The sequence below is a fragment of the Phyllostomus discolor genome, chromosome 2 (assembly GCF_004126475.2).
Source record: "Phyllostomus discolor isolate MPI-MPIP mPhyDis1 chromosome 2, mPhyDis1.pri.v3, whole genome shotgun sequence".
Classification (NCBI taxonomy): domain Eukaryota; kingdom Metazoa; phylum Chordata; class Mammalia; order Chiroptera; family Phyllostomidae; genus Phyllostomus; species Phyllostomus discolor.
In genome coordinates, this window is record NC_040904.2 from 205223213 (window position 1) to 205243901 (window position 20689).

General features: G+C 42.8%; 2 protein-coding genes across 5 annotated transcripts in view; both read right to left on the bottom strand.

Annotated features, from left to right (window-relative positions):
- Positions 1-1048: 1048 nt before the first annotated feature.
- On the bottom strand, positions 1049-9670 carry MTERF2 (mitochondrial transcription termination factor 2). The gene is made up of 2 exons (XM_028532849.2): positions 9511-9670; positions 1049-2556 (listed from the first exon to the last, which is right to left on the bottom strand). Exon 2 carries the CDS (start codon positions 2493-2495, stop codon positions 1338-1340), a length of 1158 nt encoding a protein of 385 aa, XP_028388650.1. The 5' UTR covers positions 2496-2556; positions 9511-9670; the 3' UTR covers positions 1049-1337.
- Positions 9671-12328: 2658 nt separating this feature from the next.
- The window catches only part of CRY1 (cryptochrome circadian regulator 1), a 58270-nt gene continuing 49909 nt past the window's right edge, over positions 12329-20689 (bottom strand). The window contains exons 9-13 of one of the 4 annotated variants that reach the window (XM_028532558.2): positions 20474-20676; positions 20275-20370; positions 14739-14810; positions 14558-14664; positions 12329-13791 (exon numbers count right to left, since the gene is read on the bottom strand). In XM_028532558.2, coding sequence (XP_028388359.1) covers positions 14558-14664; positions 14739-14810; positions 20275-20370; positions 20474-20676 — 478 coding nt within the window. In that variant the 3' untranslated portion in view covers positions 12329-13791. Of the gene's footprint in view, positions 14665-14738; positions 14811-20274; positions 20371-20473; positions 20677-20689 lie in introns of all 4 variants that reach the window. The other 3 variants (XM_036019527.1, XM_036019525.1, XM_028532559.2) reach the window with 3 other exon arrangements.

Sequence of the window (20689 nt, forward strand, 5' to 3'; positions counted from 1 at the left end):
GCACACGGATGTTTGGATATCAGAGGCAATTGTTTGGTTGTGTATTTTCACAAAGTTCAACCTCCACAGCTGAAAGTGGGCCAGTCTTTATGTGGGGTAATGTTTGTCTTGGAACAAGATTTTGAAATAGAAATTTGAAATGCTACTAAAACCATCATGCACATTTCATTATAAAGGCAGACCTGGATTTTCAGGGAAAAAAATTTAAAATGCTCCATGTACTTCAATTGTTTATAAATTCAATCACTTCACATTTAAGGAATTTTACCGAGAAGTTTCCATAAAAACCCCTAAATGTGTTGGTACTCACTCCTTGGGCGGGTCAGGGAGGGGTGACTTTTCTTATGCCCACTCACAGGCAGTCCTTTTCCTAGTCACAAGGTTGGAGAGGCAGGCAGAGCACAGTGAATCTGGGCTCTGTCATTGGGCAGCCAGCGGAGTGGCCTCCCTAAGCTCCCGTTTCCTCATCTGCACAAATGGGGAAGGTAATGAATGCACTTAAAAGCATTTCATGAGATAAAAATGCTCAATTTCAAACACACCGACCATAGAAGTAAGCTCTGATTGTTCTTTTTGGATGAGTCATACTTAGTTCTGAAAGACAATCACTTATTGCAACCAGGAGATAAAGTCAGCTTTCTCTAAAAAATGGACTCATTTGATGATGTTTCACTTGACACTAAGCTGCAGAATTCAGACCACAGTAGTAATGTTTCCAAGTTGGTGCTGAGGAAGAAGGCTAGCCTGAAACGTATTATGCAAATTTAAAAAAGGTAACCATACCTTGAATTAAGGGAGTACGCATGTCAGTTTCTTAGAAATGATTCACTTATAAAATATCACACCGACGTGTCATTTAATAGTATAGGAGTTTTAAAAATATAGCTTAAGGTCAAATTACCAACATTACTTAAAATAAATGCAACTTATATTTTAAAATACAGCAAATGAGCCCTGGCTGGGTGGTTCAGTTGGTTGCAACGTCGTCCTGTACACCAAAAGGTGGCAGGTTCAATTCCCATTCAAGGGCACGCACTTAGGTTGCAGGTTTGAACCCTGGTCAGGGTATGGGAGGCAACCCATCCACGTTTCTCTCTCTCCCTTTCTGTCTAAAAGCAATAAACGTATCCCCTGAGGGTAATCCAGGTAAGGATTAATTACACACACATAAGGCAAATGAGTTGGAGATTATTTCCTTACAGGTAATTGACACAGAAACCAGTAGTTTCTTAAAATTCCTGGTGCCGACAAACTGTGTGAATCGTGTGTCTTTGCTCCTCGGTTCACTTGCACTGCCAGAAAGAAACTGCCAGAAAGAAGCAGTACCAGCCAGCAAGTTACTCATCAACGTTTAATGGTGCCACAGGGTTAAATAATGGCCTTCCTTTTTTGGCCTGGATTTTACCAAAGTTAGCCTCAAACTCTTTTTTTGTTCCATGTAGATTTGCTAGATGTCCATCCTTTATTCTGTAGCCTAAAGAATTCAGTTTCCTTATCCTGTACTGTACTATCTGCGGTGTTAATTCAAGAACCATTGGCGTCTCTCTTATCTGAGCTATGGAAATGCCCTCTTTCAGTAACACCTGAATTCTCTCTTCCAAAACGGGAACAGAATAATATAAAAGGGCAGGACACGTCAACACTAATTGCTTCAGGTCATGATCTGTGCATTTAAAAGCACTTTTAGAGAAGGAAATACTGTTCTGTATGCTTCTTGGGCTAAGCTGAAAAAGAAACCCTTTCAGTTTGGACAGGAGGTGGAGAATTTCAAAGTCTGCGAAACCCTGCTCCTGGAGAAACCCGAGTGTTTCCTTGATAGCTGCGGAAGAATTTAACAAAATGAATGGGTCTTGGCTTAATAATTTTAGGAGCCAAACTTTCATGTTGGTCTCGGAGCCTCCTAGATTTAGATAACTCTCTTGGAGAATCCTTATCATTTGCTTATTTTGCTCAACAGGATTATGAAAAATACTAGAGGCAGTTGTCAAAAATCTGCTAATGACCACATTTTTGAGTCCCAACTCTTGAAAGAACTGAACGTTCTGTTTCCGGTTTTCGTGGTCTTGAATGGCAAAGAAGGATTCTGGAAACTGCTCTATTAGCTTGACCAGCTCTTCCTTGTTTCTGCAGACCGACTGCCAGAGGTCCCTCTGGATGCTCACGGCAGCGGGACTGCGGACAATGGCTTCTGGGCAGCGTTCCAGAATACTGGCTACCACGGTCTCGTCGGCACCCAGCTGTTGTAAAATATTTGCAATTTCTTCAACATAGGTTTCTTCCTCCAAAAGTACCCATCCTTTCAATCTGCGGATTTTCCTGATGTCAACAGAACATTTATAGAGCTTTTCTACTGTCCTCTCATTTTCTTTCTTTGAGTGATTATCAGGGGTGCAGGTGAAGCGTGCCACCGAAGGTCTGCATCTGGGGGCTGACAGCATCCTTCTGCGAGAGCACAGCCTGCAAGGCTGGGACCGCAGCAGCAGCTTCCACAACATGCTCGGAGTCAGTCCCCTGGCGAGCCCCACCGTCCTGGGGCTCAGGATGTGCTCGGGGAGCCTGTAGGGAAGAAAACACAGGGTTTAACATACAGGGTGTTGAGCTGCAGGACACAGAGCTGAGCTGGGAGTGGGAGGCATGGAAATAACATGGATTCAAATCAGACAGGAAGACGGCTCGTGTGAAATACTGGATATCTCCTTTTGGATAATTTGTAAAATATACCTCTTCACTCAGACATCTTAAAAATACATTGTCTACTTGAGCTTTGCGGTGTGTGAAGTAGTTATTTCTAGTTCACAGACCAGAAAAAGTCTCAAGATTCACAGGCTGCGGATGTTATTTTGACATAAATTGCCCCTCCTACGACTCCCATGTTGCTCTTGAAGAGATGTAATTACTTACAGATACACACAGGTTTTTCTTTTTTTAACATTTGACCTTTTTAAGATGATGTTTAACTGAAGCAAATACTTTTTAAGAATGGGAAGGGTCACCTCTAATTTTATATTTCAGAGTAAATATTTTTGCTGAATAACTATGACCCAAAATAAGTCAGGTAATTTACTTAAAATGAGTTAATGAATGTATGCTTGCTGGATCAGAATTAAGGGGAAATCCTCTTTATAACTCCAGAACTGAGGTAAGCCCTAGCCAGGTACAGCGAGAGAGGCCCGGTGACTGCCCCCGGGGAGCCGAAGGGGTGTGTGGGGGCTGTGCCTGGGGCCGGTGCATGTAGGGCGCTCTGACCAGGGCGGCTGGCCCGCTCCACAGCTGCAGGTACCTAGGGCTGGCTCGCCGTGCCTGCCGCGCTGCAGCCTTTGGCACCGTTTTCTTACATTTCTGGGAATGAAAACATGCCGTGTGTTGTTTTAATGCTTAGTCCCTGAGAGTGAGAGTGAGGGGTCTCAGCTCGACCACAAGAGTGTAGCACTGAGCTGCATGGCTAGTTAGCAGCCTTCCCTTATTATTCGTAGGTTTGAAGAAAACCGTAAAGCCATTTCCCATCCCTGCCCTTAATAATACCCTTGCTATATAAGCCAAGGACTCTCCACTTTCGAGCCTGTCCTAACAAATCCATGTAAACGATGATTCTCTAAGGGAAAACAGTAAGTAACAATGTTCTCCTTTTTGTTTACTTGGCCCAGTGAGTGCTTGTGAGGTCGAAAATGATTGTAGGCATGGCCTCTGTTTTACTTCTGGTGGTTCAACCAGAGTTGTCCTCAGGTAATTCCTAATGCCAGTTTCCTTCAAGTAACTCTCTAATAGCCAAATATAAACAATAAAGCATTTTACAAAATTTCTAAGAAGGCCACAGATTTCGACAGGAAGGAGGTGATGAGGAAGGGCAGGGGCACATCTGGGCTGGAGCCCCTCACCCCACTGTGGTGGGGCCCCACGGGCCTCACATCCACACCACACGCTGGAGGGAGTGCGGGCTGGGCAGCCCCACTGCTCACGCCTGGTGCTGGCCCCACCTCGTGGGTTATCGGGGGGAAGTTACTTAGCCTCAGGTTAAACAAGCCAACAGGCAGTAATTAGAACAGGTCCTCACGGTCAATGTTCAGTACGTATTAATTACAGTAACAATAGCACCATCTGTAAAACGGAACAGCAGGCGAACTTCAGGGGACTATCACGGGGGTTAAATGCACGTCAGGTGTTTTGTGCAGAGCCTGGCGCGCAGCGAGCACTCGATAAATGGCAGCCGTCCCTGGGAAACATCCGGTGCTTCGTAAAACCCTTGTAGTGGTGTGGCTTTAAATTGTAGTTTGGACAGAAGTACGTCATTTACAAGGAATGACTGAAAAGAGTGAAAACTGGATTTTCAATGCTTTTATAAGCAAAATGACTGCTTATAAAAGTAATACAGTCTCACTACAGAGAATCTGCCAAATTCTGAGAAGTACAAGGAGGTGGAGGAAGTCTTTCCTAATCTCATCGCCTGCAGACAATGGTTCATACTTTGAGGTGTAAGGCCATTTGTTCCCTACGCTTCTTGCCCCTTTTATTGTAATTTTTAAATCTATAAATCTACCTTATACACCAGCTAGGTTCTAAACTCAACCTATGAAGTGAAAATAGCAAAAACTCATGAGTTTCCTGGAAAATCTTTTAAACAGGCACCACGCTGGACACCAACACACCACCTCCTGGTAAGTCCAGTGCAGCCAGGGGACCCTCCGGGGCTGGACCAGACCCCAGGGTCTGACTGAGCCCCAGACGAAGTGGTTGGCTTACTCTGGGGCTTCCGTTATAAAAAAGTGACAGACTATTACATATTAGAACCGCACGGACCATGGCATGATGCACTTGCCCAGTGAGGCTGAGGGGAAAGCAGGCCATCTCCCCTTCTCTGCTTACTCCAGGGGAAACCGTCAGGCGTTCAGGTGAGTAGTCTGAACAACCGAAGCTGTCTTGCTCTCGCTCTCTCTCTCTCTCTCCCTCTCTCTCTCTCTGATGAACACACACAGCTGACTACAAAAGTGAGCAGCACAAATATGGCTCCTCTGCAACCAGCACACATACACAGGGGTGGGCAAAAGTAGGCTTACAGTTGTGTTGACATATTAATAGATAATTATATAAGAATAAACTCTGTTCCGTGTGCTCACCACTGTAAACCTACTTTTGCCTACCCCCTGTTCATGCAATTTATTCTTTTATTTTATCCACTATATCTGACCTCGGCATCGTAAACACTCTAAATATTTAAAATGAGTGTATGATATGTGGGATGATTATACTATAATTTTGTAATTTACTTCCTGGTATTGAGAAGTTGGACTATTTGTAAATTTTTTGCTATATCCTGAATATCTGTCCACATTTCTTATTTCTTCAAGATAAACTCCTAGGAGCGGAATTACTTACTGAAGAGATGTGTGAAGTTACTCATTTACTACCCAGAAAAACTATTTCAACTGACATTCTCACAAGCAGTATGAATGCTCTTCTCATCAACTGTAATTCTGATATGTGAAAATGAATACTACACTAATTTAACTTCGTTTTAATTTATCAGTGAGACTGAGCTTTTCTTTTTTTTTAAGATTTTATTTATTTTTAGAGAGGGAAGAGAGGGAGAGAGAGAGAGAGAGAGAAACATCAATGTGCGGTTGCTGGGGGTTATGGCCTGCAACCCAGGCATATACCCTGGCTGGGAATCGAACCTGCGACACTTTGGTTTGCAGCCCGTGCTCAATCCACTGAGCTACACCAGCCAGGGCTTTAGACTGAGCTTTTCTTAATAAGTTATTTGACCACCTGTATTGCCTTTTGTGAATCACCTACTCCTGCCTGTTGTCTGTTTTCCCTGGTGGCATTAGGTCAGCTCACGGTGCCACACAACCACTACTACTGTTTCCAGAACTTTTCCATTTCCCGAAGCACAAACTCTGTACCCACCAAACACTACTCCTCCTCTCAGCCCCTGGCGATGGCTCCTCTACTTTCCGTTCTGTGAATATGCCCGTTCACGGTACTTCACGTGAGTGGAATCATACAATATTTGTCCTGTTGGGCCTGGCTGAGTTCACTCAGCACAACGTCCCCAAGGCTCATACACACACAGCCCAGCACGAGCCAGTACAAAGTGGCTGATCTGAAGTGGTCGAAGGGCCCGGGCAGTTTCCCCTTCTTTATGATCCGCACTGCTGTTAAGCACCAGATGGCTGGGTAAAATTCAGCCATATTTCCCTCTTTATTTTTGTTTCAATTTTAAAGGTTAGTTCCTTTAATTCATTTAAAATTTCTGGCTGTGAGCTGAGAATCAAAATAGATTTTATCAACAGTTTACCTCCAAGCACCATTTCTGAACAACCCTTTCCTTCCCCGTGATTTGTGATGCCTCCTCTATTATGCATTAAATGTAGCTTCTGTTTCTAGCTAGCATCCATCCTCACTTCCCTGCTATTGTGCAGCCACGTGAATGAGCGAAGAGGCTAATTTCTGGCCTTGCCAGACCATTCTGAAACGATCTCTGGTCAACTCATTCTTGCACAGTCCCCGCCAAATGGGTCCAATCTCAAGTCGGACCTCCAGCCTCCCCCCAGCACCATCCCCTCCTTAGCTCTTAACCAGTGCCCTTGCCTCACTTCTACAAAGAAAGGGGAGCAACTCCACACCGAACTTAAGCCTCCTGCTATCTCCCCTTTGCTGCACCTACACTTTCATCACCCAGGGTCATCCCGGCTCCACTGCGGACCCCAGCCCATCTGGGCCCGGACCCCCAGAGCCCGTCTTTCTCACAGTCACTCCTTCCGCTGTATCCTCCACGCTGAGGCTCCCACCCTCGCCTCAGTGGCTATTCCTGTCACTGCTGCTGCAACTAAACCCCGATTTTCCTCTTCCCCTTGGTTACTTCTTGCAGAGCCTGCCCTCGCCATTTCCACTGCTCCTACTTCCATAGCTTCCAATGAAGGCAACTGCCACGTGCTTAGAGCCAACGAGCGGCTCTCAGCACAGCTGCCCACTCCCCCTGTGGTACACTCTCACTGGACTTTGAGGACTCCCCACCCTCTCAGTTCTCCCCCCTCCTTCCTACCCATCTGGCCTCCATTTACCTGTCTCCTTTGCAGACTCATCTTCAGGGACTGGTTCTGCACCCTCTCCTCTTCTTACCTTTCCCCCCTCCAGAGGCCCTGTCCTTGTCTGGAGCTTCAGTTAATCCACTTGGGCTTCTCCTCAAAAAGGGATCCTGTCACCTCCCTGCAGTAAACTTTTCAATGGCACTTTAGGATAGAGACATACAACAAAATGAATATATCTCACATAGCCTGCAAGGCCTCCGCCATCCAATACCTAACCCCGCCCCCCCCCAACCTTATCCAGCCACATCTGCTTCCCGTCAGTCCCTGATGCTCTACCCGTTCCCACCACAGGGTCTTTGGAGACTGAGGGCTAGTCCCCGGGCCCCACATGCCCCTAACTCCTAGGGTAAGTGTCACTTCCTCAGGGAAACTTCCCTGACCTTCATGAACAGGTGGAGACTCCCGTCTCCACTACAGGCTCTCATGGGACCACAGACGGCTCTCCTGTGCCACTGTCCTGACTGCAGCTGTTCGTGTCTTGGTACTGTCTCACCCTCCACGAGGGCCGGGACTGGTCATGTTCCCATGAACTGCTTCCCTACCCCCCAGTCGGCTGGCACTGGTGAGTCTAGGAAGCATTCCTGGGCAGGTGACCTTGCGTGTGGTCTTCCCCAGCAAGCTGCTCTTGATCCTACTGTCGCACTCACTATACTCCTCTAAGGTTGTCATTCATTTGACCAGCAGTTTTTCTGCCTAAATTTTAAGCTCATACAACGTGTCAGGCATTATGCTAACACGAGCTCTTTTGCTAAAACTTTTTTTTTTGAGAACTTGTGTATCTGAAATTCCTTATTCTTCTCTCACACTTGATGGCAAACTACACAGGATACAGAAATCTAGGTTAGAAATCATTTTCCCTCAACATTTCTAAAGCATCGCTCCATTGCCTTACTGCTTTGTATGTTGCTTTTTTCCTAAAGATTTATTTATTTATTTTTTAGAGAGAGAGAGAGGGAGAGAGAGAGAGAGAGATATCAATGTGCGGTTGCTGGGGGCCATGGCCTGCAACCCAGGCATGTGCCCTGGCTGGGAATTGAACCTGTGATGCTTTGGTTCGCAGCCCAAGCTCAATCCACTGAGCTACGCCAGCCAGGACAACATTTCTTCATACCTCTGGATTACAGACCCATCGGAGAACCTGATGGGAGCCACACTCTTAAAAGAAAAAAAAGAAAAAGAAGAAGAAGGAGAGAGAGACCAACACTCATCTTGAGAAAGATTTTAGCAGGATTCAGACCCGGCAGCCCAACTATGATCGACCTGCACGAAATCGCGAGGGCTGGGAGGGCTGGGAGGGCTGGGTGTGACTGCTCTCTGCTTCATTCCTGTGCCCCGCAAAGAGCTTGGTCCACAGAGGAGTAAAATTAGTGTTTGTCAACTGAAACTGAATGAGCAAACCAAGTTCGAGAGACAACTTAATGAACTGGCTAAAACTGTGGGTCGCCTGGGCTTCATTCCCCCTCATGCTGTGTTGTGGCTTTTTTTTTTTTTTTTTTTGATAGCCCAGAGATGTGACCTTTTTACTTTTTATTTTTTAAATTTTATTTTAATTGTTGAAGTACAATTTTCTATCTTTTACTCCCATCCCAGCCCACCCACCCAGCCCTCCCCACCTCCCTCCCATTTCCACCCACCCCTAGTTTTTGTCTATGTGTCCTTTATACTTGTTCCTGCAAATCCTTCCCCTTTCCCCCCTGAAATTCACTCCCGCTTTGTTGTGACTTGAGGAAGTGATTCCACCTCTCAGTGCCTCGGTTTGAGCATCGGGAAAAATGAGGACACCACATCCCAGGTGGCTGTGAAGACGAAATGAGTTAATACCATAAATCACAGAGTATTCGGATATATGACAATTTTAAAGCTGAGAAAGCCGATAAAGTCACAGGTAAAGTAACTTGTCCAAGGTTGCTCACCTAAGAACGGCCATTCAAACCCAAGAGCCTGGCTCCAGAGTCCAGCCCTTAGCCCAGTGCCCTACACATAATAATGTTCTTCATAAATGTCTGTTAAGATGCAAGGTGACACTTCGTACTAGACATTTTTGAGGAGTGAATTCCACTTCTGTAATGTGCATAATCTTCATAATTAATATGGGCCCCTCTATAACACCGGTAATTTCGATTATCATATGCACGAACCGCTGAGTTTCACATTAACTCCGATGGACATAAGCAGGAAAAAACGAAGTCCCAAGAAGAGAATCCTGGGTAGCAATCGAAAGTCACACACCCCTCGTGTGCGGCCTGTGTGTTTCCGCAGAAACTTCTGACCAGAAGCGCTGGGCGTCCGCACAGGCCAGGCAGGCGAAGCTGGGCAGTGGGCCCGGGGTCCGCTTCTTCGGTGGGCGGCCCTGGACCCCCGACCCTGCCGCAGCCGTGCGAGGGGCGATCGCCCACAGGGGCGGAGAAAGGGCAAGACTCACCTGTCGGTGTCCGTTCCCTGCAAGGAGCTGTGAGTCCTGGCGCACCCGGCTCCGGCTCTCCTCCCTCACCCGCCGAAGCTCCCCGTGGCCCGCTGTCTGTCCGAGGACCCGGTTCAGCCGGTCCAGGACCCAGGGCCTCCGGCAGCTCCCGAATCCCCGCCCCCCCCAGTGCCAACCGGGGCACCTGCCCCTTTATCGGCAGCCAATCAGAACACCAGAGGTCCGTGAGCACACTGACGCTCGCCCCCCAACGCAGCCAATCAGAATGTGGGACACTTCACGTGACCCTCGCGACATCCCTGAGCGCTGCGAGGCCAATGGTGAGTAGAGCGGCTTCCCGGGGAACCCCGCCTGGCTGTGGCCATTCATTGCCTCTTGCGTTTTCACTCCCTTTTCTACCCAGCATTTGGCGAAAGTTGGAGCTTCGGCTGCTTTGTCCCTTGGGGAATGTCACAGAGGTACAATTAACTCAAAAATCACTTTATCTTTAAACTAGAGCCATGCTGAATTCCCAAAATAATTTACAAAAGAAAGGTAGTTTTAAAAGCCCCGAATTTCTTTGGAACCTGTGGAGCCTTCCCACTTTACGGCCCACCGTCCCAGTCCTCCACTCGGCAGTCAGAGAACGTGGCAGGTAACGTCTTTAAACACCTCCCTCCTGCCACCGAGGTATTCGCGCTGTTAACTGTCAGATGGTTTACATTCCAATTACTACTTGTGATGCCGATTTCATTCATTTCTCCTTCAAGACAAGCTTAATGTCTGTCCCATTTACTCTCACGTTTATCTATCAATCCACGGACGTTTATGGCAATGCCTATTAAGTGCCAAGCATGTCAAGCAGTAATGAGAAGGCGGCTGTGGGCAAGACAAAGGGGAATAAATAAAGCACACTTCTTGTTCGGGGAGTTTACATTCTAGTGGAGGACAAAGACATTAACAACCAATAACATAACTAATGGCAACCAGAGTTAAATGTTTCCAAGGACAGGATGCGCTTCCCCTGCCCAGTTGCCTTACGCTCGCGTGTAGAGCTGGTCAGGCAAGATGTGTGATTTCCCTAGGCTGCAGGTCTGCTGCGCCGTGTTCCCACAGTACACGGTGCACAGTTCTAACAGCCTTAGCATACAGCACTGAAATTCTTCCACACTGCCCTCTCTCTCACCTCATGGAGCAAACTCCCTGTGGGTACCGATGATTTTATTTTCCTAAGAACAGTGCTTGGTTAGGGACTCAGGAAATACTACGCTAACTAAATCTTTGAGTCTAGACTTAGTATCCAATTTGTGCTCAATAGGCTTTGTTGAGAGGGACCGACACTTGACTTAATTCCAGAGTGGCGGCAAGAGTCCTGGCTCCTTGTCTCAAGATCGATTCCCTCTAAATTACCTTCATACAAAAACCTTATTATTCATGGCGTATTGAACAGTTTTTCCTGAAATAAAGTGACTTGGAGTCCAGACGAACCAAAGTGTTTCACATGCATTTAGGAAAAGGCATTCGGGAAGGATACAGAGAAGAGAAAGAAGTTAAGGGATGTAAATTCAGGACTTAGAACTATATGGCCAGGAGGGAGGGAGGAGAGATGTGCACTAGGGTGCTGGCAGCTTGTACCAGGGCTCCACATGACCATGTAAGGAATGATAATGATCATGACCCTGTGAATTGAAATCAAAATTGAAAATGACCAACTCAGCTATGCCAGCTGTGTTAACCATTACCCAAAGACTTTTCCATTCTAAATATTTAAATAATGTATTTCTAGGACCATAAAATCAGAAGAAAAGAAAAGCCTGGATGGAGAAATGGGGGAAAGAACCTAGTACTATGCATATCATCTATAAGAAAATCACAGACATTCTTGAAACTGTGGGAAGATCCTGAAGTTTGTAGTATGTAAGAGATGCATTAAAAAAATACTGTTACAGCTTTTCACATCCAAAATTTACTAATTTATTATAAATGAGTGTGAAAATATATTAGGATTTTGCAAAGGTTCATTCAGAAGTTTGGTTCTCTCAACTCAATTTTTCCAGGTGGCCAGCACAGTTTTTGGTAGTAAGAGTTCAAGGAATATTTGCTGAGTGAATAAAAGGTCTTGAATCCCTCAACTATCAATGGGCAGGGGTTTTTGCTGTTGTTGTTGTTTTGGATTTTATTTTTAGAGATCTGGGAAGGGAGGGAGAAAGAGAGGGAGAGAAATATCTGCCAGCTGCCTCTCCCATGTCCCTCAACCAAGGACCTGGCTGGCAACCCAGGCATGTTCCTTGACCAGGAACCGAATGGGGACCTTTGGTTTGCAGAGCGATGTCCAACCCACTGAGCCATGGGGCTGGGTAGGGTTTTTAGAACATAGCCCTTCTAGTGAGGGGGAGAGCACTGTGTTCAAATGCAGTGCATCTGCTCAGCTGGAGCACACCGAGTAATGCCTCTCTTTCCCCTTCAGTGATTTGTTAGTCACAATTTAGACCAAACTGAAAATGCTTTCCAAAACAACCTCTCCCACCCCATAGCAGTGCCTTTGCTGAAACAGTATTCTCTTACTGAGATACTTATTCATATTAAAATTGAATCTTTATTCCCCTGGATGGTGAGGGCAAATCCTAGGTCTGTGAATTTTTCAATTCTGTACAGTGCGTTCAGGTCCAAAGAGTATGAGGTGAAATATGGATATTATGAGAAACAAATTATTACTCCTGATTAACAGTGGTGAAAGAAGATAAGGCACATTTTCTTCTTTTCTCAGTAACAGAATTTATTGATCGATATTAATTCATTATCCAGTATACTTTAAAGTACATATCATCTAAAATTAATGGTTGTTTCTGGATTTTTGACTCAGATTTATCTTGAGTTACACTTACATATGACGGTCACACTGAACATCTAGCACTACTAAAGATGGGAAAACAAAAGGCTATTTGTTATAATGGCAAGAATTGGCCTACTAGAGACAGGACAGGAACAACAGTAGTAACAGTAATGGCAGCTAACCGGAGCTGCGGCGTCCGGTGAGCTACGCGGCTAACATTGATCTAGTCCGTCCTACCATATGCCAGGCACTGCCATGAGCGTTTCACATGCAGTATGAAGCGGATGCCGCTCTCACCCCCGCTGGTACATGAGAACGGAGAAGGCACACAAGGTCATCACTTGCCCAAGATCTCAGCGCTCACGAGTGGGACAGCCGGGTATTTGACTCCAGAGTCCATATTCTTAACCTGTTACCCTATACTGACTCACTCATGGTTACAACCCCTGTTACTTGAAACAAATCTTTTTGGTTTTACATATTTCTTGAAGATAACTTTGTTTTTAAAAGTACAAAGTATTTGAAAGTCACTATTTGTATTTGGAATACTTTTGAAAAATACTATTTTACTAAATACAGGGGTATGTAGGCAAAAAGAGGTTTACAGTTGTTCATATGGAAACTAATACAATAATTAATAAATAATGATACAAAACATAAACTGTGCTTCGTGTACTCACAACTATAAGCCTACTCTTGCCCACCTGTTTATATGGTAGCTGTTCCTTCATTCCAAATGGTGACGTGGTTTATACCAGAATCCCTCTAATGTATAATCACATCTCACAAACTAACGTTCCACCCCTTTCCTCAAACAAACAGAAAGTAAAAAAAGAAAAAGAACCATCAAATACACAAGATTCTGTATATGCATACACTTTAATAACAAAGGTCATTTGGCTATAAATGAACAAGGAAGAAGACGAAGAAAACTCAGCACGTGACACTCCCACAAGTTTGGTCGAACGGGCGCACGCGGAGCCGTGGCACAGGCCCTGTCCGTGACGACACAGGCCGTGACTGCCGGTTTTTATTGCACACGTTTCCTAACACAGAGTGCGAAGTTAAAGCAAACAATGATGTCAAGAAAATTTTAACAAAGTCTTTTAAGAAAGTCTAAAAACCTCCTACTTTCCCACACTGACTCTTAAAACTTTGATTTTTTTATGTCAGAATATCAGTTTGCCACTTTAACTTTTACCATACATGAAAAATTATCAAAAATATACTGATGGGTCTATACTAATTGTGTTATTTATATTTACATTAAGCAAATTTTTTTACCAAGTTCTTTATATACAAATTACCATGTGTCCTATGTGAAGTTCATTAAAAAGTTAAAAACCACAGAAATGTCATTAGAAACAACTGCTTTCCATCAATGAAGAACATCTTAAAATAATTTAACTGAAAAAAGTATTGAAGTCTCCACCAATTTCAGCTGCAACAGTATTCCTCCTGAATGTTTTCTGTGATTTAAGGGGAAAAGAAATTGGGTAAACCTTAATTGCAAGGAAATAAATTATAAAAATTTGATAAATATTTACTGATCTTATCGTCAAGAAATTTACAGTCTAATAAGGCTGGCAATAAAAACACAGCAATACTTTTAAAAAAGTAAATAGTTTAAGGTAACTGAAGAAACAAAAGACTTGAAAAACTGTCAAATGCACTGTGTAAATACTTTTCATATAAATTTAAATTACAAAATAGTACCCATAGCTAACTGAACTGAAGATAGGCATGGCTTTTTGATATTTTCAAAGGGACAACATTTAGAAAAAATTAAACTATTTCCAAAGTGGAAAGAATTTAGATTTTAGAAGTGTCACAATAGATAAAAGAAATTTATAAAGACTTAGGAGGCAAAGATACTGGGGAAAGCTCGTAAAGGGGCTGTTACTACCACTAACATTAAAAAGTCACTCTCATTGTTTTAGACTCATGGTCATAGGAAATGCAAAAGACGTCTTTTTCTGAGAAAGAAAACTTGAGCATAAATTCATAAGCTTTTTACATTTAAATAGCATTGATTAAAATGACCGTAAAACCGAGTGCCACACTTAGTTCAATATAGATGCACTTCTCTTATTTAAGAACTGATTTTATAACAGTCGTTGAAAAATTGATGCCTCTCTGGTTTGAAAACGGAGGTTAACTCCATTTTGGAAATTGTCCTACCTTATGTTGATTACACACCCACGAACGCGAGAAGCAGGGCTGGGGGACACTCACCTAATGAGTGCTCTGCCTCTGGACCTTCGGGCCGACGCTCTGTGTGTCCTCTTCCTGACTGGGACGTTTCCCGCTGCTGAGGCCAGTGCCCATGGAGCCTCTTCCTCCTGCGCGTTTCAAAAGTGCATGTTTAAACCGGGAAAGGTGAAAAGACCAGTACGCTCAAGTGCTTTATTCTTACCTTGCTTTAGTAGGTGAGTTTGCTGACTGTCTCCATGAGCGTAATGTAAAATGCCACTCCCTTGAGCGCAACCTGAGTGTTTAAAACACAGTAAAATTACTTAAAATAAATTCCAAGTTGTATGTATTAAGACTACAAATCCAATTTTAGTATTTGCATACAAGACCATATGTGCTTTTTAAGACTAAACCTCAATCCTTCATATGATCCAAAAATCACATGCCCAATCGGGAAAATTTAAATTTAGGGTGGTAGAAATACTGACGGTTCAAAGACAAAATTACCGGTAGTTATTTTCTAAAAAACACCTCCTTACTGGGTGACAACAGCCACCTGACCATAAAGGCAAACAGGGCAGCAGCGGGATATTCACCCCTCCTCAGCTCCTGTCCCGCTCTGCGCCACACTGCTCCCTCAGTGCCTGTCTAAAGCATGTGTCTGGGGGTATTATAAGGGCCTGCCAGATGAGAATCAAACAATTCAAATCTGCCCTGGCCGGGCAGTTCAGTTGGTTGGAGCATCATCTGGATACACCAAGGTTGTGGGTTCGATCTCCGGTCTCGGCACATACAAGAAGCAACCAATGAATGTATAAGTAAGTGGAACCACAAATTGATGTGTGTGTGTGTCTCTCCCATCGATAAAAAATTCAAATCACACCACAAGGAGGAGACACTGACAATGCAGGAGACACTGCCTGCCCTGAGCAATGGTATCAGCCCTTCTAAAAAGCATCCGTGTTACTGGAGCACGACCATAAAACTGAGAGCAGCACAGTGTGTCCGCATTATGGAAAAACATGAGCACTCCAGCCCCTAGAGAAGTCACCTGACAATCTACTTTATTTTTATTAGAATTTCGTGCTCATAAAAACATGAGCATTCCAGCCCCTAGAGAAGTCACCTCCTGGCCTGAATAAGACCATCTACTTACTTTTACTAGAATTTCTTCTGGATAAAATAATTCAGCTTTTCAGGTATTCAAAGCTGGAAAAGTGGATGCCCTGATCAGAGATGCGGCCTTCTACCACTGGAAAGGGGCATCTCCACCATAAATTAAAAACCTAGTGTTCCCTGTTGGTATTTTAATTAACAGATTTAAAAATTTCTGGTCTGTTATTCACAAAATGGTGACCTCTGCAGTGAAAACATTCACTTTTTGAACTTGTAAGGCTGAAAGTCAGACTGTGGACAATGGCAAATTCACCACGGAGTGGTGCTACTCCTGGTCCTATCATCAGCAGGGATTCCCCTAGTAGTGGTACTTGTTGCCATGCGCTGTTGTTCAACACTATTTAAAACTCCACATGACGATGTGACAAGTACTTAATTCCACTAAAATGTACATTTCAAATGGTTAAAATGGTAAGTTCTAATTAAAAAATACCTCAACCAATACATTTTCAATGATCACATTCATACTGTACACATTGGTGAGGGCCCATTCACGCTACAGACTATAGCAGGTCATGGGGATGCATATCTTATGAAGACATCTGTCTGTCCTCAAGGGGTTCACAATCAAGTAGGAGGAGGCAGACACATAAAATCACTAAGTACAAAGAGGTGTAATTTTAGGTGTTGGGATGGAAGCTGGCACAGGATGCAGTGCAGATACTGAGGAAGAAAAGGTCAGTTTTATTGAATGATTCACAGAGGTCACCATTAGGCCAAGTGATAAACTAGTTTCATTTTCTCAACTTCATCAATTCTATTCCTCTTACAGTTTTAAGGTAAATGAGAATAATCTCATAAACAAAATGAATGAAAGCAGCCGGGCATAAAAAATTCTATGATTCTATAACTGGATATGATTCTATAAAGTTCAAAAATGGGCAAAACTATCAGAAATCAGGAAAGTGATTACCTTTTGGGAGGAAAGTAAAAATAAATATGCTCAATAAATAATTAGAAATGTCCTTAACATGGGATTCTATTTCCTCAGAGAGCTAAGTGATAAGCAGACACTTAGTATCTTCCTGAGTCCCTAAATTCTACAGCCTATAACTTCCCCATAAAAATATAGTGAATTATATTTCGCGAGAATAACTGTATGAGAGACAATGACTGGAGAGCAGAACTTTGCTAACCAATTGGCTGGGAACAGCTTAGTCACTTACAAATATCACAAATCCCTGCATTCGTATGTCATCAGTGACATTACAGCAGTTAAATTGCAAATGCCAAGATTACAGAAGATGAGAATCTTAGAGTGAAAAAAAATTTTTTTAAAAGTATTTCTTGTTTACAAAAAAAGTTTCTTAAAGGAACAAAGTTTATATAATCACTTTCCCTTTACGTTACACTATCAATAGCACCAAAAGGATTTTCCACTAAAAAAATTCTAACTTAAACATACTATAGGGGAGAAATTACATAAAAAAGACACTAAAAAGAAATAACCAAAATTTTAATACTGACTGTCTCTACTGGATGGAATTGTGGAGTGATTTCTGTTCCCATTTTTCTGAATTTTCTAAATTCTCTACAGTAAATTGTGGATTTTAAGCAGTTTCGAGGTATAAGCGACATTACCATGACACTCACCTGTTTTAAGTATACAATTCAGTGATTTTTACTAAATTTACAGAGTTGTGCACCCATCACCACAATCCAAATTTAGAATATTTTTCATCACCATGCATAGACTGCTCATGCCAACTTGCATTCACTCCCCATTCCCACCCCTAAGTCTAATGTAACCACCAATCTACTTGGCTGCTTCTAAAGACATGCCTTTTCTGGATAGTTCCTATAAATGCAATCACACAATACGTGGTCTTGTGTGTCTGGCTTCTTTTTTTTAACTTAATATTTTAGAGGTTTATCCTTGAGGTTTATGTTGTAGCACGTATCAGTATTTTGTTCCTTTTTAAGAATTAATCTTCCTTTGATATGGATGTGCCGTATTTTGACTATTATAAATAAGGCTATAATAAACTTTCACATGGAAGTCTTCGTGTAGACATATATTTTCATTTCTTTTGGATACTTAGGACTGGAATTTCGGGGTTGTATGTTTAATTTGTTTAGCTTTTAATAAACTGCCAAAACTGGTTTTCAAAGTGACCATGCCATTTTTACACACTGCCTCTTAGCAGTGTATAAGGGTCCTAGCCTCTTCACACCCTCTACAACACTTGTTACTGTTTTTTTTTTATTCTAGACACTTGAATGGGTACAGGATGACCAACCTTCCCCAGTGTTCCCAGGATTCAAGTGTTAGCACTGAAAATCCCATGCGCAAGAAACCCCTCAATTCCAGGTAATCAGTGATAGCTGATCACCCTAAGTGGGTGCAAAGTACTATCTCTTAGTAGTTTTAGTCTGATCTTCTCCTATGACTAGTAATGCCAAACGGCTATTTTATAATAAAAAATTAAACTATAAATTAGCCCTGGCTGGCATAGCTCAGTGGATTGAGTGCAGGCTGGGAACCAAAGTGTCCCAGGTTCGATTCCCAGCCAGGGTACATTCCTGGGTTGCAGGCCATAACTCCCAGCAACCCGCACATTGATGTTTCTCTCTCTCTCTCTCTCTCTCCCTCTCTCTCTCTCCCTCTCCCTCTCTCTCTCTCTTTCTCTCTCCCTCCCTTCTCTCCCTAAAAATAAATAAATAAAAATCTTTAAAAAAAAAAAAGAATAACTGAAAGCCTTCTTCCAACCAGCTAAACTTTAAAAAAAAAAAAAAAACCTATAAATTAAATTGTTTTATTATAAGAACAAAAAGACTTCAAGACATGTATTTATATATAGCTTATTCATTTCATGAGCAAAAAAATAAATCTATAAAAAGAGGAAGGAAATGCCATGTGTGTTGCAGAGATTAATTTTTCAGAATCATTTAAAAACCTAAGAAAAGTCATAAAGAACCTTGCCCTTTCCTGTGCCTTGTGAGACACTGCAGAATAGACGCCTACGAACAGGATAAGTGTAGGGCATGAAGGGATAAGCTTCAGAAGTACCTAAATCCTTTCAAATGGGGCAGAATCCTGAGGGGAGAAATCCGTAACAGCACAGGCCAAATCCTGAGGGTCTTCCCACAATTGTTCCCCCCTCCAGGTCTACAATGCCCTCTCTCCCCTCCATCTGCCCACCCACCCTCTGCCTTCATTTCTCAACATCTCTCCCTTTTTGTGGAGACAGCATCTTACACTTTATCGCTTTTTCCATTTGTTTTTCTTTCCCTTCCACGCCCTCAATTAGACTGTAAGCCCACAGTAGCTTTTATGTCTTCTATGTCTTTTGAAAGCCTCACAGCACCTAGCCTACAAAGTGTTTTACAAGCAAATACTTACATGATTAGAGTATTTTTAAGATTTATTAATCCTGTTATATCATAAAATAGCACATTTTTATAGATTTGGGAAGCAAAATTATTCCAATTTAACTTACTACCATGATTGGGTTTTGCAGGTAGCTGCAAATAACAAATACAGATTTGAGTGGACTAGGAAACAGTGTGTTTCCCACCCTGCTGCTACCTGTCTGTCGTCTTAGTGCTTAACAGAACTTCCGTCCCTCAGCCTCGCATGTGGGCAGAAAAGGCAGGCTATGAACTGAAAAACAGATCTGGAAGAACTTTTTGAAATGATACCTTATTGATACCTTATCAGTTTACTTCAAATTGTTCAAAGTTCTGAGAAAGAGCATTTCTACAGCATACTGCCACCACTGGCAACTATTTGACTGCCAGGTAAAACACATTCCAGTAATAGAGCGCTTTACCTTATAAACACTATACATGGCATTCTATACGCAGAAGAGGCCCAGTGATACAGGAAAGAATAAGAACTTTAGGACTCCCTGGCTGGTGTAGCTCAGTGGATTGAGTGTAGGCCTGCAAACCAAATGGTCGCTGGTTCAATTCCCAGTCAGGGCACATGCCTGGGTTGCAAGCCAGGTCCCCAGTAGGGGGCATGCAAAGAAGCAACCACACATTGATGTTTCTCTCCCTTTCTCCTTCCCTTCCTCTCTCTCTAAAAATGAGTAAATGAAATCTCTAAAACAATTAAAAAATAAAAATAAAAATATTGACCAATAACAATAAAAAAAGAAAGAACTTTAGGACTAATCCAACTTGGATCTGAATCTTAGCTCAACTACTTACTAATTTTGGAATCTCGGTTAAATTACCAAACCTTTCTAGGCTCATTTCCCCCAATCATATAATGAGAATGCCATTATTACCTCCCCAGGTTACTGTGAGAATGTGGCAAAAGTCTCCTCTCACCAGAAACAAGGTAGGTAGTCAAAACGTCAAGTGTCTTTGTTCCTTTCTCCCTAAGCTAATTTTTGGAGGATAAAGCACATGCTCTTCGTCAAAAGGATGCAGGCTATTTCTGAATTTAGGAAGTTTCAGTTTTTTAAAAAAGGTTTACTTTTAATAACAATTTTGAACATCTGACTTCTTTTTTAAAAAATGAGCATTCCTCACATGCTGCCTTGCTTTTAATCAAATTAATTGTGAGGCTTAATAAATAAATATTTGCTTATTAATCTCTTGATGTTAAGAGTAGAATTTCTCTTTTCACTTACTTCCACTGCTGCTACAGCCTGGGATATTTTCTCCAGGAGAATACCCCATGAGGCCTCCATTCCCATTAGGATTAGAAGGCACTGATGCAAGAAGACCTGAAGGAAAAACATTTCTTATTAAATTATGATCAAGATCAAATCAAGGGCAGGAATATAAACAGCTGCCAAAGAAACAAATCAAAGGCAGTTACTGACATACCTAGTCCTCTGTATCGTGAAAGCTGCTGGTAGATCTGTTTCATCCTCTCAATATTCAAACGGCTTGCCTCAGCATGGTTTACCATTGGTTTAGGGTAATTAACTCCTATCAAACATTTGGCTACCTTTTGGATACCTTCTGGTGCATTCCAAGGATCATAGATGTATTTTGCAGGGAAGCCTCTTAGGATAGGCAAATATCGCCTTTTGGGAAAAG

Excerpts from the sequence above, each read along its gene's own strand:
- MTERF2 (XM_028532849.2), bottom strand. The coding sequence starts at position 2,495 with ATGTTGTGGAAGCTGCTGCTGCGGTCCCAGCCTTGCAGGCTGTGCTCT.